At 41.2% G+C, this 17,445-nt stretch overlaps 1 protein-coding gene across 3 annotated transcripts in view; it reads left to right on the top strand.

Moving 5' to 3' along the window:
* Positions 1-14,098, top strand: part of LOC136879035 (carboxypeptidase E) — a 216,768-nt gene extending 202,670 nt beyond the window's left edge. Inside the window, exon 10 of one of the 3 annotated variants that reach the window (XM_067152763.2) lies at positions 9,872-14,098. In XM_067152763.2, coding sequence (XP_067008864.2) covers positions 9,872-10,024 — 153 coding nt within the window. In that variant the 3' untranslated portion in view covers positions 10,025-14,098. Of the gene's footprint in view, positions 1-1,851; positions 2,138-9,871 lie in introns of those variants that run through there. The other 2 variants (XM_068228931.1, XM_068228932.1) reach the window with 2 other exon arrangements.
* Positions 14,099-17,445: the final 3,347 nt, after the last annotated feature.

Genomic DNA, 17,445 nt, shown 5'->3' on the forward strand with positions numbered 1-17,445 from the left:
GGAGGCTTATAGACGGACAAGTTCATCGCGCTGGCGTGCACACTTTGGCTTAACCTATCATGACTACGGCTACGTACAGCATCGTTGAATCACTCCAACAATGTTCCAGAAAATTCCAGGATTTTCCTCTCGTTCGTTGCATGCTGTCGGCTAGTCTTCACAGAGGTAGCTGAAACTGAAATTTTGTATCAGAAAATAGGATCCACACTAGTTGTATACCACTAAATTATTTGACACTTAACTGGCACAATGATGTACACTCAGGTTCAGTTTCACCCCAAGCTTCGAATTTCGAACACATTCACAAGATTACAGTAAGTCTTGAAGCTGACGGTACATTATTACTGGTACTACGATGTTTTATAGGCCAGGTTTCCTCTCGAATATTCATTTCAGATAGTTCTCTTTCCTTATAATTTCCAATGAGACATTCCATAGATTTCTACTGCAACACTCGGCGTAAATGAGCGCACGAACTGTCTGTGGTTTCGCAAGTTCCACACGGTGAAATGTGCGGCTGTAACAACCTCGTTCTATACTGACTTAGGCTGGCGAAAAGTTAAACTAGCACTCACATAAAACAGTGGGTAGTGCCATACAAGAAGTAGACAGTTATAACACTGTCCGCGAATATTCATCTCCTCCGTAGAGGCTAAGATTATACGACGTTCTTCTAGAAGACTGTATTACTTGACTTCTCCTTAGAGACTCTTCTATTCGATTCTCCCTTCGAGACTGTAATGTTCTCTTCAATTTTTCCTTAGAGACTCTGCTTCGACTTCTTTCTAGAAAGATCTTAAGACCTTCCAGCACCTTCCTCGATTTTCATTGGCTGTTGACCTCCTTGTGACGTGATTCGTCCTTCACACCGGCAAGTAGATTTCTCCAGAATATCGTTCCCCTCTCGGCTGTCGGCGCGCTAGGTGACGTAACTGCGTGACGTGGCGACCTTCACCGGCCTGTTGACCTAGTTCACACTCACCCGCAGCGGCACGGCACGGTAACAGCTGATGCATGCTCACTTATAAACCAATGTTCCGTTACAAAAATTAATCCAGCTTCCTCAAATTCAATCAGGCACCATTTAAACGGGTACAATAATATATATATATTGTTGATACATGCTTGAAGCCTATTAACTGGTCGGTGGATGCATGTGGGTCTCGGTGCACAAGAGGCCACGGCTGGTCCGTGGTCCAACAACTGTGCGCTCCGACCGGCCAACTGAGCACTCGGGCTCTACCGTGGTTCAACAGCACTGTATTCGGGAGAGGGGAAGGTCCCGACAGTCGGCTGTCCTGAGAATGGTTTTCAGTGGTTTTCCATTCTCCTGCACTAAGGCGAATGCCGAAAAACAGCTCCTAGTATAGGCTACGGCTGCCAACCCTCTCACCTTTTCCACACACCACCCTCCTGGCCCAAGAGACGGCGTCACCCTCTAAGGGGCCTGCATCCCCCTTCAGGGGAGGAATGAAAACAATTTAGTTGTAGTAGTAGCGAAATGATAGCTAAAACTTCCTCACTAGTTGAATTTATTAGGAATACGTATATGTTGATCCTCGCCTGGAATGCTCTGTATAAAGCATTTTTATTATCTGTTAGTTACATAAGGTATACATCCAGATACTTACAAGCTCTGGTTCACTGATACAGGTACATAAATTTGGCAAGAAATAATTCTGACTCTTGGAACATACTTCTTGTGTGTGGTGATGACTGATTGCTCCTATTACCTGTGAAAGGCATCCATGTTATACCCTGTCTTTCCTTACCCTCTCCTCTTCCTGATAACAAAATCAACCAGCCATATTTGTACACCTCGTATCATTTATTCACATTTTCTTGTTTCAGGAAGATTGATGAAAGCGTTATTAAGATAAGGTAGTGTTGGCTAAGTTAGAATCTATAAACATAGATCGTTAAATATACAGCCGAAGGCGTTAAATAGGGAAAGAGAAGCCGTTTTTATTATGTCTTCATCACTTCACAACCATATCTATTTTTGAAGCATAAGCACCATTTTAGGTAATGATGTGTAAGAGGAGGACTTTTGACATTAGAAAGTTTAAGAATAAGTTTATCCAACGATGAGAGTATGTACAAAATAGATGTAAGAAATAAAAACTAAAGTTTTGATAAGAAAATCTAAGTTCTTGTTTTCCGATTTATCCCTTTCCTTGCAGTATTACTATAAATAAAACTGTTTTATCAAAGACCCAGTTAGTAGCTATTTACAGATTATCTTGACCTACTGACAGCAGCGTTCCAGCTCTCGTATTTACGTGGAATGACGATCCCTTCGTAATCTTGATTGACAGGTCACTTTGCATTTCGCTTTGGGCGCTCAGTCTGATAGCAATCACGACACGCGAAGACTGTTTCTTGTCTGGACTCCAAATATTCCAGTCACTCACAAGGATTTCACGTGGCCGCTCCAGACGGTGAACTACTCGGCAAGACAATAAAACACCAGCGTCCACATTTTAACATTATTCTCCGTCGTATTCCTCCAGTACACTCACTGACAAGAACTACTGTTGTCCAGTTCCATCACATAACAGGAACACTATCGACACTGACACACAACTCCGGGGACAGCCAGCACTACTGTTGTCTAACTCCCTTGTTCGCGGTTAGACTCCTTTCTGTACCCCTGCTGATGAAGTACTGGAATCTTCGCGATGCGGCTAAAGGAGAAACATTCTCGCCTCGCGATTCAGAAGGCCCACAGGGAAATCAGACTAAAGCAAAATGCAAGGATACAATGAGGGGCCGGTTATGCCCGCAGGCTTGGCGGGAGTTCACCGGCTTGACTTACTCATCCCTTCCAACAAATAGCTTCCAGAGGGCTCGCAGACGACTCGACACGTAACAGTATTAATGATCTTTCTGAAATAGACGAAGTAGCGAGTTATCCCAGTTGTCTTGAAAACTACGGTATTTAATCCTACGAGTACTGTCAGGTGCAGTGGGGGAAGTAGGAAGATGCAGTGAAAATCCACTCAGTAAAAGGACATCGTCGCAGCGTGTGGAACTGAACACATGAAGGTATTTGGAACGTTTTGATATACTCTTGTTATCAGTACTTACTAACCGAAGTGTTAAACTAACTCACTAATACTCGCTTTGACTCAATGTATACTAACCAGTTAACAATTAACCCTGAACTAATCTAAGTATTCAAAGTGGGTTAGTGTCCATGTTATGTGAGTATGCTAAGAGTTCTGCAGGACATCCTTCGCGATGAAATAGCTCCAAGTGATTAAGACATGTCATATAGAGCCCATTTCTGCACCTCCGTTAACTGCCGAGGTAAGCACCATGCAATAATCTTGCTCATCTTAAAGTCCTGTAGTAAAATTTGAAATACTGATGACACAGAAATATAATATCAATGTGTCTGGATAATTCTTCCATTAAGAATTGTTTAACATCCACTGTGACCGAGCTCGATAACTGCAGTCACTTAAGTGCGGCTAGTATCCAGTAATCGGGAGATAGTAGGTTCGAACCCCACTGTCGGCAGCCCTGAAGATGGTTTTCCGTGGTTTCCCATTTTCACACCAGGCAAACGCTGGGGCTGTACCTTAATCAAGGCCACGGCCGCTTCCTTCCCACTCCTAGCCCTTCCCTGTCCCATCGTCGCCATAAGACCTATGTGTGTCGGTGCGACGTAAAGCAACTAGCAAAAAAAAGTGTGTCCACACCAAGATGTGTTATAACTTTGTTAATAAACTATGTTCACGAACATTTTTGAGTGTTAATATACAAAATAGCGTGTTCATTCGCACGTGCGCAAGGACGCAATTAAAGCATGCAAATTCGTAGCGCGGAATACGATGCCTTCTTATTTCTTCTAAATATTGGCTATCAAATTGCAACCGAATTTCTAATAAACAATTTTTTAATTCTTTTTGATATTCTTTTAGCTGTGTTCTAATGTAGTTTCATTTCCAGCTTCGCTCCTCGCTGAATAACCTAACCTTCCATAATCTCTTCTACATCACCAAAATGGTACTATCCTAACTAGGTTAAATGAAGATTGTCTTTATTTCGTGCCTTTACGAATTCTTTCAGATTGTTGTATGAAGCTTCAAACACCCCAGGCACAATAACTAAAATTGCTTGTTTTGATCATCAAAACAAATATATAAGTGAAATGTCCGAGTCACCATTTGCTAGGAATCTTAGTTTTATTATTCCTATAAAAATAGCCTGTCATTAGTGGAGCTGGCTTTCCGATAATCTGTATGATTTCTTGCAATTTCAGACCCAATTACTGTCAACAAGCACAGAATCATGTAGCGGCATTCTCAAGAAAATTTGAAAGCCTGCTGCATCATGAATTAAAAGTTACACATAAGCCTTTCCAATAGCTTTCTTTCGCACACTTTGCGTCAGCGCTTTTTCTAATTGTACTCGCTAAAATAATCGGAACTACAGTGTAAGTTATCTTATTCACAAAGACGCACACACGAGATGCTGTCAATTTTGTACACACACATTAATGAACCACCATCTGAACTTCAGCGACGACACATTAGCATGCCAACCAACCTCGCAACACTTGACAAGATACCATGTACCAACACAACATAACCACTTTAATGGAATTACCACAGTGTGAGTTTACCCACTTAACTCGACGAACGTCTCTCACTAACAACTGAACTCAACTCTGCCCTTTTATATACCTTGCCTGGCCAGGCTTCCAGAAAAGTATGACACAGCATGCTTTCTCGTATCTTCTGGAGTCCCCGGTAACCTATCTACAAATGAATAGAACATTCTGTAAAGCTCGAGTGGAAAAGGTGTGGAGTTCTAGACCAGGGCATCTCAGGGCGCAAGGTACAGGAGACGACTTCACTTGGTTGACCAGAGTGCAACCTCCTACTCCACTACCCCTACACCTGTCTCACCCGTTCGGTCTGTCTTCGCCTTCTCCACCTTCCCCACTGATTCTCCCCTCACTGCGAAATATTTATGTGCGGTGAGCGGCGACACTTGTATGGGACAATGTTACCGGTGTTAAAGCACTGTTCTTTCTATTTAGTTTGAGCAGACACTTATCTTCTCTAGCTCTTCTTTTCCTTTATCTTTGCAATGATACCAGTTATGCCTGGAACAAGGGACCAGCTGACAGCAATTCTGAGAGCCTTCTTTAAATTACAATCAGAAATAGGCCTACTCTCACGCAATCTAATTTTCGTTAAAAGTCAAAATAAGAAAAAATACCTTTCACATATGAATGTGGAACCAAACATAGAAATAATCTTAGTTGCTTGTCGATGCAGCTTAGGAAAATATTCCTTCGACAAATTCTCGTAGAATTTGAGCAAAAATACATATTTTTGATTAACTTATCACATAATTGTCGCATGGATTAAGCATTTGGCTGTATCGTCGCGACTGACCAAAAAGAAAAGTTCCCAGTTCGACTAAAATGGACGTTCGGAAGGCTTTGCTTTTTTCGAAGTAGGTTGCCCGATTATTACGTTGTCTTGCGCTTATCTATTTCACTGATAAACAAGCCGTCTATCACCGAACGCTTCGTCGCTCTCAGCACACTACACCATCCGAGTCAAGCCGAGTTGAGCCGAATTGGATCGATGCACTGTGCATGGAGTCTCTGCGCCTCGATTTGCACGCGTAAGATTTTGGGCGTTTGAGAGGCCTCTCTGGACTCTTACCCTGTGTTGCACAACAGTACATCGGATTTATACATCATATTTACAGGTAATAATAAATTATATACTATTGTGTGTTCTTACATTAAATAAAGTCGCATTAATAAACATACAGCAGAAGTATCGTGACATAACCTCACATGTTGTTACACATGGCAGATCATACAGCATAGAAATAATAAAAGATACGACCACTATTTATACCAAATAAAGTCCGTGCTGACAGCCTGTCGTACATAATTACGTAGGTGGTAATAATAATAATAATAATAATAATAATAATAATAATAATAATAATAATAATAATAATAATAATAATAATGATAATAATAATATCTACTAATCGAGCTCTATATTTTCCCAATTTACCTATGGGTTTAGAGAATTGTTTCCAAGTTATGCCTAGTCCATTACACACTTGCATCAAAGTATTTCCTTCTTCCTGACCTTATCCAATGTAACCTCACAAACGGTTTAACATATTGACAAATGTTTTCATTAGAATTGTTTGTTAACTTTGGTGTGTACTAACGATACCTCTTCATCCCGTTGTGATGAAATTATACGGTATGCTTTACGGCTGGATGGATGCCAACATCAGTTGAGTTAAAGATAAAATGAATTAAGGTGAGTGAAACTGGGTAAGGAAATGGAAGGAACTGTCCCGGCATTTGCGTGGAAGTGAAAATGGGAAAAGGCAGAAAACCATTCTCAGGCGTGGGGTTTGAACCCACTCGTCTCATGAATGCAGAGCCATAGCGCTACGCATTCACAGGCTCTGCCACTCCACTCGGTTATCTCAATCCTATACAGGGTGTTCCGAAACGACACGAACCAGGTATACGAGCGCTAGAGCGTTCGTCATACTAATAAATAATCTGAAAGCAATAATTCTCTATCTCGCATAGTTATCAGCTGCTGATCGCTCGGTGGGCGAATTCAAATGAGCTTTCTGAAGTGGCGTTGCTAAGTCTGTATTTGGCTTACGACGGGCATCAGTGCACCAAACTTCTCCAGGGGAGCGGTTTGAGGTGACAGCAAGTAGGGTACGGTGACACCCACTGAAACCCTGGGTGTGTTTGTGTTTGATGCTCATCTCTCGGCATGACGCTCAGGTCGGTCCAAGTCACGTGTAGATTCAGCAACACCGCCTTGCAAAGTCCATTTGAATTCGCCCGCGAAGCGATCTGATTGGTTAACTTTAGCAACTGATAAAATAACAGTGCGAGAGATCGAATGCATCATCTTCGTCATCATATACAGTTTCCAGCTGTTACCAGGTCTGCTTGGAACATAAGCCTCTCCATCTCCTTGTCTTCCCACCACTTCTCCCTAGTCACTCTCCTCTTCTCTGTACACAATCTTCCACTCCTTTTGTCTACATGTACCTTCGTTTTCCACTCGATCATTTTCCTATTATCTCCATTTCGTGTATCCTCCTTGGTATCCTTTCCACTGCCATTCTCTTCATGTGTCCAGAACGTTCAAGCCTAGATGCCTCTATCCTGTTCTCTAGTGGCTCTTCGTTTACAATCATACCATAGCGTACTTTTATTTCCTTCTACAACACTACAGATTTCTCCATCAGCTACGCGGAGGAAATATGCACAAAAATAAATATTTAAAAAAGTTACACGTATCGAGTCTGACAATTGAACTTGAGCTAAGTCAACGCGATATTCTCTCACTGGGATCGCTCCCCCACCGACCACCACCTCCCAACGGCTAACTCGTTGTTAGGCAGGGGGTGGAGGCTCCACCACAGATTTCCTCCTTTCCTCTCTTTCCCCTCCCCCTTCACGGAATCCTGTAATGAGAGAGGGGACCAACTCCCAGGCTTCCCCGTCGGAACACGGGAACACCAAACGTAGGAGCATCTCATCTCCCCCTTACCCCTTCCTCTGTAAATTCAGACCTGACCTTCCTTGCTTGAGTTAGGTCCCTGTCCTTCCTAGCAATTCATTGACTCATCTCAATTATCTTGCGAAGCACCTTCACAGCATGCCCTTCTGTATCTTACTCCGTTCATTTTATATAGGCCTACTTCTTTTACTGTATATCTTTAACCTTCTCATTTCTCATCTTATCCATTTTGTCACTCCTACCCTGCTTCTCAGAAATTTAGTCCCGCTTGCCTGTATCCTAGTCACAGCAAGTTTATAATACATGCTGGGCAGTGGTAAAGAAGTAGGGGACTGGAAATAATACTGCATTGAAAATTACTCACTTGTGTTTAGGACTCCATTTTGAATATTATTAGGTCCCGAAATGTTGCTTTATTAGTGATTTTGTGCGTAATATTGGTAATAATTGCACTTAAGAAGTAGGAGGATATATTTATGATAGCCATCTTTGTTTCCAGAGATGTTATGGTATAGACAGGTTACTTTGACTTTACAGCAAAGCATGGAACTTCATATAGTTGAGAAAAGCATGGAGGTTACAATGCAAAGCATGGATGTTACAACTCCTCTAATTTAGTAGCTGTAACCTATAGTTGCAAAATCCAGACCAGGCTCTGTCATGAGAATAACATCTTTGCATTCTAACTTCCATGCTTTATGTTGTAACATCCATGCTTTGCATTGTAACTTCCATGTTTTCCTCACCTATCTGAAGTTCCTTGCTTTGCTGTAAAGTCAAAGTCTATACCATAACATCTCTGGAAACAAAGATGGCTATCATGAATACATCCTCCTACTTCTTATGTGCAATTATTACCAATATTACCCAGAAAATCATCAATAATGCAACATTTCGGGACCTAATAATATTCAAAATGGAGTCCTGAACATCTGTAAGTAATTTTCAATGCAATATTATTAATATTTCCAGTCCCCTACTTCTTTACCAGAGCCTACATGCTGTATATCACTCTCTTGCTTGTCTTCCACGCTCGATTATAGAATTATTTATTTCAAATCATTTATCAGCTTGACCAACTCTTTAACACTCCTATACCCTGTTCACGTGATTTCAGACTATCCTGTACATTTATCTAGTCCGTTGGAACGCTGAAAGATCTCGCCCATTTATGTTCACGTTTTAATTGTGTCGTCTATCAATTCCACAATGAATGTCGAATATTATCGTGAATTGAAGTCTAATTTATTATTCGAAATCCATTGTGGAATTATGAAAATGAAAATCCACAGCCTGTTTCCAGTCATTCGACCGGGTCAGGAATGGAATGAATTAAGCCCCATCTAGCGGCGAGGACAGGAATTGTGCTGGCTGCCGAAGCCTGTCGCACTCCTCTGGGGCAGTGATTAATGAATGACAAATGAAATGATATTGGAGAGTGTTGCTGGAATGAAATATGACAGGGAAAACCAGAGTACCCGGAGAAAATCCTGTCCCGCCTCCTCTTTGTCCAGCACATATCTCACATGGATTGACCGGGATTTGAACCATGGAACCCAGTGGTGAGAGGCTGCCGCCTGAGCTACGGAGGGTCTCTGTGGAATTATGTTCGTGTTTAATAGTCACTGGTTAAGACAGACCAGTAGGCCCGACTTCGGCAACTAGTAATACAGATACTGAGGGACACTCTATAAATAATTAATTTCCATCCCTATCTGAGAACGTGATTGACATTCTTTCCACACGAACGCTAGAAAAAAGATCATAACATTAACAATTACATTTCCAGTTTTTGATGTTTTAACTCAATTGAAATTTTAACTGAATTTCGGATCTGAATGTTCACCTTCATTGGAGGACGGACGATTTATTTCTTTAATACATGTCTCCCTCTCATATCAGATCCGGGACGTTTCGTACACTACGTTCTGAATCACTGACATTTCATCCACTATTTGACGTCCACTGTCTTTCAGTCCATCTCAAATTCGTCCACAACAATACTGCAATAATGAGTTGGTTTATGTTTATACAGTATTTGTGTTTTAATAATTTCACAATGGATTACGAATAATAGTGTAAATAGAAGCCTAATTTACTATTCGAAATCCACTGTGGAATTATTAACAGATTACCCAATTAAGTGGACATAAATGTACAAACTCTTTAAGTTAGACGAAATAATGTGTGGGCAAAAGTGGACGAAAGAAGGTAATGGACAAGCAGACTAGGTGGATGAAATGGAAAGTGGACTGATTGTCTGTTGATGAAACGTCTGGGACTAACTACAGAATTGTTCACGTCCGAGGTTTTATTTTCAGATCCCGCCGAGAATGCCATCGCTGCCAGAGGAAGAGGAGTTTCCTCAAATGGTGGAGAGTGAGGAATACAGGGGAGGACTTGAGAATCCTATCCGCAAGAGGTGGCCGTTCACGATCGTCAGGCGGTCCATGCTGTATCGCCAGAGTCAGTAGCCTGTCATCTGTTTGGAATGAAAATTTCTCATCTGTCATTTGATGTAAAATTTATCTATTCCTAAAGTAATTCCTCACCTCAACCTGGAGCTAACAAAACAAAAGCCGTCTCGTTGATTAAAGCGGACCTCCTCGTCAGTGTGTACATCAACTGTATATTTTATATATAAATTGTGTTCTTTTTGTGGAATATTAGCAAATTGTTGTGCTCTGTTGTTTTATCTCTAATGACAAGGAGACTTGTACATTCACTAAGCTACACAGACGTTAAAGATATGAGTTACTGTTTTCCCACTAGGAGAATGGTCACAAGTCGTGCACAAGCATTTTAGAACACTTGAAATTGAATATTGAAAACATATGGACTTACAGCCTTATCTCAATTATAGCTTCAAATTGGGGTATATTTATCTTTGGTACGTACGCATGTTACGTCATCTGACCGAAGGCTCGTTGGATCCTCAAACAGTACCAGGAATGAGGCGTACAAGGTGCGATGAGGTGTGAGGTAGTTTTCCATTGCTTTCCTCACCGGGCAAGACGACTGGCATTGAGTAGAATCTTTCATAACACCCAGACGCACTCTAAATATCATTGGTCAGCAACTTCTGTGTTGTCACAGTCATAAATGAGATAGAGGATATAATTCTAAGAGGCAGATGCAAACATAGTAGACCCATAAATAAATAACAGGCAGAAAATTAAAAGGAAATTTATAATTATTTTCGTTTCATAAACAAATCTTCAGTATAATTGTTCTTTCTTTCACTATTCAGTCTGGAAGCATCTGCAAATGAACACAGACCCTCCATCATCCTCTACTTGTAAACCAGCACTGTGCGATCGTATAGCGCCACACCTAATAATAATAATAATAATATAATAGCGCTGAGACGAAGATAAAGGAACACACAACCATGAGAACAATTCTAGGCCCAAAACTCACCAACGGACAATACCAACTTGGAGGCAGACAGGAAATCAAGCAATACACACATATTCAAAGTGACACTAGAAAAAGCAGGTTAGGATTCTATGACCTTATTGAAAGAATGCATCCAGAGAGACCTACCAAACAAATAGTCGAGTTCTACTAAAACAGGAATACAGCTAAAACAGACACAATGGAATGATTTGGAGAAATCGAAACAGGCAGGAATTACACCAGCAGTTGTGCAAAGCAGGGTAATCTTCAGATGAAAAATTCACAAATGGCAAGTTGACCAAGAGAAAAGACTGGAAGAACTTGGTCTGAAGACAGAAAGGAAGCCCACAGTAAAAGAATGAAAGAAATATAGGCACAAAGGAAGGCAAATGCACTTCTATAAGAATATTTTGTAGCCTTAATGCGCTTATTCACATGTATAATAATATAATAATAATACAATTGACCGAAATCCCGATGCGAGTGTGCTTATAGTCGTATAGCAGCGTACAACAAATGATATCGAAACAAGAAAATTGCCCTCACGGTTCACGTCACGTAGTCTGAACTTGCATTCCAGAGGTGGTAGGTTCGACTCCCACCGTGCGAAGGCCTTAAGATGCCCACTTTTACAGCTGGCAAATGCTGTGGCATTATCTTAATTGAACGGTCACTTCCTTCAGAATTCTCAGCCCTGATCTTTCTCACGGCCTCCATAAGCGCTGCGCCGTAAAACTGGGAGAAGAATAAGGATGGCTAAACAAGAAGAATTATAAATGGGAGGTAGTGGGTTCGAAACCCACAGCCCCGAAGATGGTTTCACGTGGTTTCCTCTTCTCACATCACGCAAATTCTTTACTGTGTGCGAGAAATCTGTTACAAATGACTTGTGGGCCTCGACAAGGATTTCATTATAGGCTCCTGAGGCTCGGCTCATTTCTCTTTTAATGAAATTCATAAAAGTGTGTACTTCTATAACAGTGTTTTGTGAGGAGACAGTGAAGTGAAAAGCATACGTAAATTGATTTCCAACAAGAAGCATACTCTCGAAATAAACTACAGTGTCAAAGACGAAATTGGCAGATCTCGCTACCATCAATTAGTTCTTGAAATTTCTAATAAATACCCAAGGCACACTGCAATCTGTACTGATGAATGAAAATGTGACGAAAGAAATGGATGTAGGATTATACATCCTGAAAGTAGCATGCTATACCGATTGCCTGACTACTATACAGTCTTCTCTAATGAGCTGTACGCAATAAAGCAGGCCATGCTACACATTTTGGAAACCAGGACCTGCAATAACTCCCTCGTGACGTTTTTCTGATTCAAAAAGTGCATTAAACGCAATAGAAAGTCCATCAGCGAAACACATCCTTGTACAAGAAATAAAACTGTTCTTCAACAAAATCATGAAAGAAGGTAAACAAGTCATCCTTGTGTGAGTACCCTCACATACAGGTATTCAAGGTGATGAATCTGCTGATCAGGCAGCTAAAGACGCTACATACCTCCCGCTAGGCGATCTAACAATAGCTACCCCTCACACCGACATTATTACCTATGCTAAAACGAAATTGTCAACAGTGGAAGATAGAATGGCTTCAAACTCCATGAAGTAACAACGGAATCTACAGTACAACACTATCTTTACAACCTTTACAGACAAGATAAAGTCCTAATATCTAGAATACGGATGGCCACTCCAAGATCCGTCACAGCTACTTCCTTGAGACCGGCTTAAGAGTCCAAGTCGAAGAATGGAACTTAGTCAGGACAGACTGGATCGCGCTACGGTGTTCTCGTCATAGCTCTTAAGCCACGCACAGATTCAGCAACGCCGCCTCTCAAAGCCCATTTGAATTCGCCGCGAAGTGATCTGATTGCCTAACTTGAGCAGCTGATAACAGTGCGAGGTCAATCAATATTCTAAAGGCTAACGCCTTGTCGATGCAACCACTCTTTTCTTTCATTGGCTGTTCGTTTCAGTTCCATGTAATTGTTACAACCTAACCTCTTCTTGATGTCGTCTAAATACTTCATCCCAGGTCTTCCTCTCCCTTTCTTTCCCATAACTTTCCCTTCAAGTATGTTAGTGATGAAAGTATTGTGTCTGATGATATGTCCAATAAATTTTATTTTCCTCTTTTCCATTTCCTTTAAGAATCTTCTTTAACTTCCCTTAAGACTTCCAGGTTGGTTTTTCTTTCCGTCCAGCTCGTTCTGGTCATATTTCGCCATATCCACATTTCAGCAGCTTCAAGTCGATTCCTTTCTAATTTACCCAGAGTCCAAATCTCACTTCCATACTGAAGTGTACTCCATACAAATAATTTTGCAAAGGATTTTCTGACATCTATATTCCTGTGTGTGCTGATTAAAATGTTTTTCTTACTCATAAATGCCTGTTTTGCCAATGCTATTCTTCTAGAAGCATCTATTATCCTCTGTTATCATACTACCAAGATAACAGAATTGTTTCACCTGATCAATTCTGACGTCATCAATTTTTATATTCGTTTTAATTTCCTCCATATTTTTCCGTACTACCATTACTTTCGTTTTCCGTTTAACTTTTAATTTCCATAGTTTAAGAGTGCCTGAGAGGACTTTTCAGCATTCTATTCATTTCTTTTTCTGAGTCTGCAATTAATACGATGTCATCTGCAAATCTGATACAATGTATCCTTTCACCATTGACTTTTATTCCTTTTGTCTTCTCCTTCATGATCTGAATAGCTTCCTCAATTAACATATTAAATAAACACGGCGATAGGGCCTTTTCTTCTGCCTGATTGATGATTATTTTTATGCGAGGTATCGAATTATTTCTTTCAAATTGTCAGCATTGCCAACTCATATACCCAGTACACGTTGTTTGCGACCACCCTGTATGTAAAATACAGTACTTACACTAAATTCATTTCAAAGTGTCGCTGCCCAGGAGTTTGCAGCACATTAAGTGCGTCTGGTGTTGGAAACACGACCGTACTCGTAGTGGGAGAACTTACACTGTGTATGCTATACTTGAGCATATCGTTGTTTATAAAGAGCAAGAATTAAGAATAATATTTTTCTAGTCGTAGGACAAAATGTAGATATTTTCTGTAGCCTTTGACCTAATACATAGATTAGCAATTCCCGTTTCTTCTGTCTTGTTCATTTTATTCCCGTCCTTTTCGGCAACTCCTTGCATGTCAGCGGATGGAATTCTGACAGTCCTCGCTTCCTTACTGCTGTTTCAGAACATCAAAGGCCAATTTTTAAATCATACGGTTGAACGTCGTGCGTTAATGAGAAGTGTTCCATCCTCCAGAATGTTAGCCGTGTAATAGAAGATCGTTGCATTGCCTAGTTGTACTTCCTCATAAAACAATCACCAAGCTAGATAGCCGCGTCGCTTAAGTGCGACCAGTATTCGGATAATAGTGGTTTCGAACTCCACTGCCAGCAGCCCTGAAAATGGTTTTCTGTACTTTCCCATTTTCATCAGGCTGTATCTTAAGGCCACGGCTGCATCCTTCTCTTTTCTTGTCCTTTCCTGTACTATCGTCGATATAAGGCCTATCTGTGTCGTGCGATGTAAAGCAATTAAAAAAATCACCACCACCACCACCATATTGGCCATGTGGAACACAAACTCCACTTGGTGGAGATGCAGGTGGTTGGACCACATCTGTAACGGCGAATAGGTGTCAACAATTCCTGAAAGACTAAATATGCAGGAGAGAAGTGTTCAGTGGCACAGCCACGTCAGATGCGCTGTGCTTGTGGTTGTCACCAGTTTAACGTACGTTCACGGCCAAAACTTCTGCAACGATGGCTCGATACAATGAAGTTACATTTATACTGAGCCGTGTTATATCTAGCTGATATATTTGACAGATTAAAACAGACTTACTGTGATCCAGGAAATGGTCCCTGAATCTGCAACACAACAGAAGGAGACGAAGACGATAACGGCCCGTCGCCCGTTCTTTTGGGAAACTTAAATGATAGTCTCAGAAGAACTTTATCAGATAGTAGAAATATTCAGATATTTAACGAAGACATATCTGCGTCATCTTCCACGACAAAAGGGGTCTTCTTAAAAATACTTGAAAAAATTGCACATAAAAATAGCTTATGAGCAATGTAACATAATTATAGGCAATCGCAGTTACCTTGAGATCATTAAAATATGAGCCCACCATCCTTACCTCGCTTTACATCTTCTACCGCTTGTCCCACACCTGTGCTGTCGCGGGTGCGATCTGCGTCACATACATATGCAAATTTAGCCTTGTTTTATGGCCGGATGCCCTTCCCGACGTCAGCCCTATATGGAGGAACGTAACAACTATTGCCTGTTCCTGTTGGGGTTGGTAGTATATTGCGTTGTCTGAATATGAAGAAGAAAGTGTTGTAACAAACACAAATACCCAATCCCCAGCCAGAAATCTCCGCGATCCGTCCAGAAATCGAACCCGGGATCCTCCGAACCGAAGGTCTCAACGCTGACCATTTAACCAAGAGTCTGACAATTTACTTCTCTTATAATTCTGTGATTTAACATAAGCTGCCTTGGTGGAACAGTGGTAGAGTGTACGACTACTAATCCCAAGTCCGCCCGTTCCATAGGAGACGATGTCTGTTTTAGAAAACATCTAGCACTTCGTTTTTGTTGTCACACTTGGTTTCTACCCAACAAAATTCAAAACGTCAGTGTGAAACAGGACGTCCAAATTGACGAGCAAGCAGCCAGATGGCGTCAAATTACATTGCCTGCACATAGTAGCCGAGGCCATACGATGATGATGATGATGATTATTATTATTATTATTATGTAAATAATGCGATGCTCCTGAGAAAATTATTAATATTATGGGCCGACAACAGCAATATTCTGCAAAATCCAATAACAAAAATAATCAACTTGCGTTTTTATTGAACTCTGTGCCCTTCCACAAAGTTTCAATTTTGAGACTTCTCGTTGTGGAAGATGATGCAGATATGTCATTACTAAACATTTGAATATTCCCACTGAGTTATTGTACCGTGATATTTTAAATTTCCTGATTTCCTAAATTAAAATGAAATCTTGGTTTTGCATGTCATTGTGGAACTGACTCGCCAGGGTATTTCCCTAAAATCACGTAAGTACTTCCCTATCATTATGTAGTGTCGTGCATTAAAAATGTCTATTTTAGTGTTAACATTTCAGTACAGAACAGTGACATGAAATTACTAACAAAGAACCAATAATTAATAATCCTAAATTTATTAAGATAAAGGCAGTGATTAAACCTGCTCACTTAATAACAAAATGCGACTGCTTGCCCAGAGAACAGCCTTCAGCGCGGGTGGTCTTGGCTCACCAGAGGCTGCCCTCAGCTACGGACGAAGTCAAAAATTACTCTCCATATATGCGACGTGAGAACGTAATATCTTCGCCACTTGTAAGGAATCACCTTGGAGGGAGAAAGGATGATGTGGTTCCGATTTTTGCAATACTAAAAATATGTTACATGTTTCGAAGAGGAGAGGTTCACATTCGTTTGTGAAAGATAACCTTAAGGGAGATTCAACATGAAGCTAAGTATTAACTAAAATATAAACTTCCATAAACTGAGTTTCTCTTTCATTAGTATCACTGGAGTAGACAGATACTGAATCTTCTTCTTTAGACATTGTATTAAATTTTACATTTGATCTTTAAATTTGGTCATCACATATCGTTGCTTTGTAGATAAAACTCATTGACATTTTCATAGTCCTTAGATAAATTGATATTTCCTGGCCATAGTTCAACCATAAATGCAGCTGGCTATTTCTTATAAATGAAAACGTGGGATGGAGCCCTCTTCACGAGAGAAAAGTATTTTGTTCTGGCATGCCATATAACTCATAAACTTCTGCTGAAAGTGCACTTAGTGACTTTTACCTTCAAACCAACGACATGTACTATTTGGTAAAATATCCAATAACAGATACACTGACTGAGCAAATGTCATGGGATAGCGGAGCACTTATGCGCAGCTGTGTTGTCTGCGCACCACATGCCCCCTGTGCCAGCGGCAGTTGTATAGGAGACCTTGTGAGCAGTGGCTGTGCATGTGACAGGTGTGACATGGAACGTCGTCGTGAGCTGACACCGTTCGAACAAGGTATGGTGGTCGGTGCCCGACGGATGGGAAGTGCGATTTCGGAAGTGGTGCGGGAATTCGGCTTCACACGATCAACCGTGTCCAGGGTGTATCGTGAATGGTTGAATGCGGGTGTCACCGTCCACAACAGACGAACGACCGGCCGCCAGCCACCCTCGCTGACCGTGACCGGCGACATCTGAGACGGATTTTCAATAGTGACAGACGGGCAACCGTGCAACAAATCACGGCTCAATTCAACACAGGCCATGCTAGACACGTCTCCCAGTGGACAATCCGTAGGAACATGGGTTCTATGGGTTATGGGAGCCGGCGCCGCACACGGGTGCCACTGTTAACCCAACGCC

This window comes from Anabrus simplex, chromosome 8, assembly GCF_040414725.1.
Source record: "Anabrus simplex isolate iqAnaSimp1 chromosome 8, ASM4041472v1, whole genome shotgun sequence".
In the NCBI taxonomy this organism is placed as follows: Eukaryota; Metazoa; Arthropoda; class Insecta; order Orthoptera; family Tettigoniidae; genus Anabrus; species Anabrus simplex.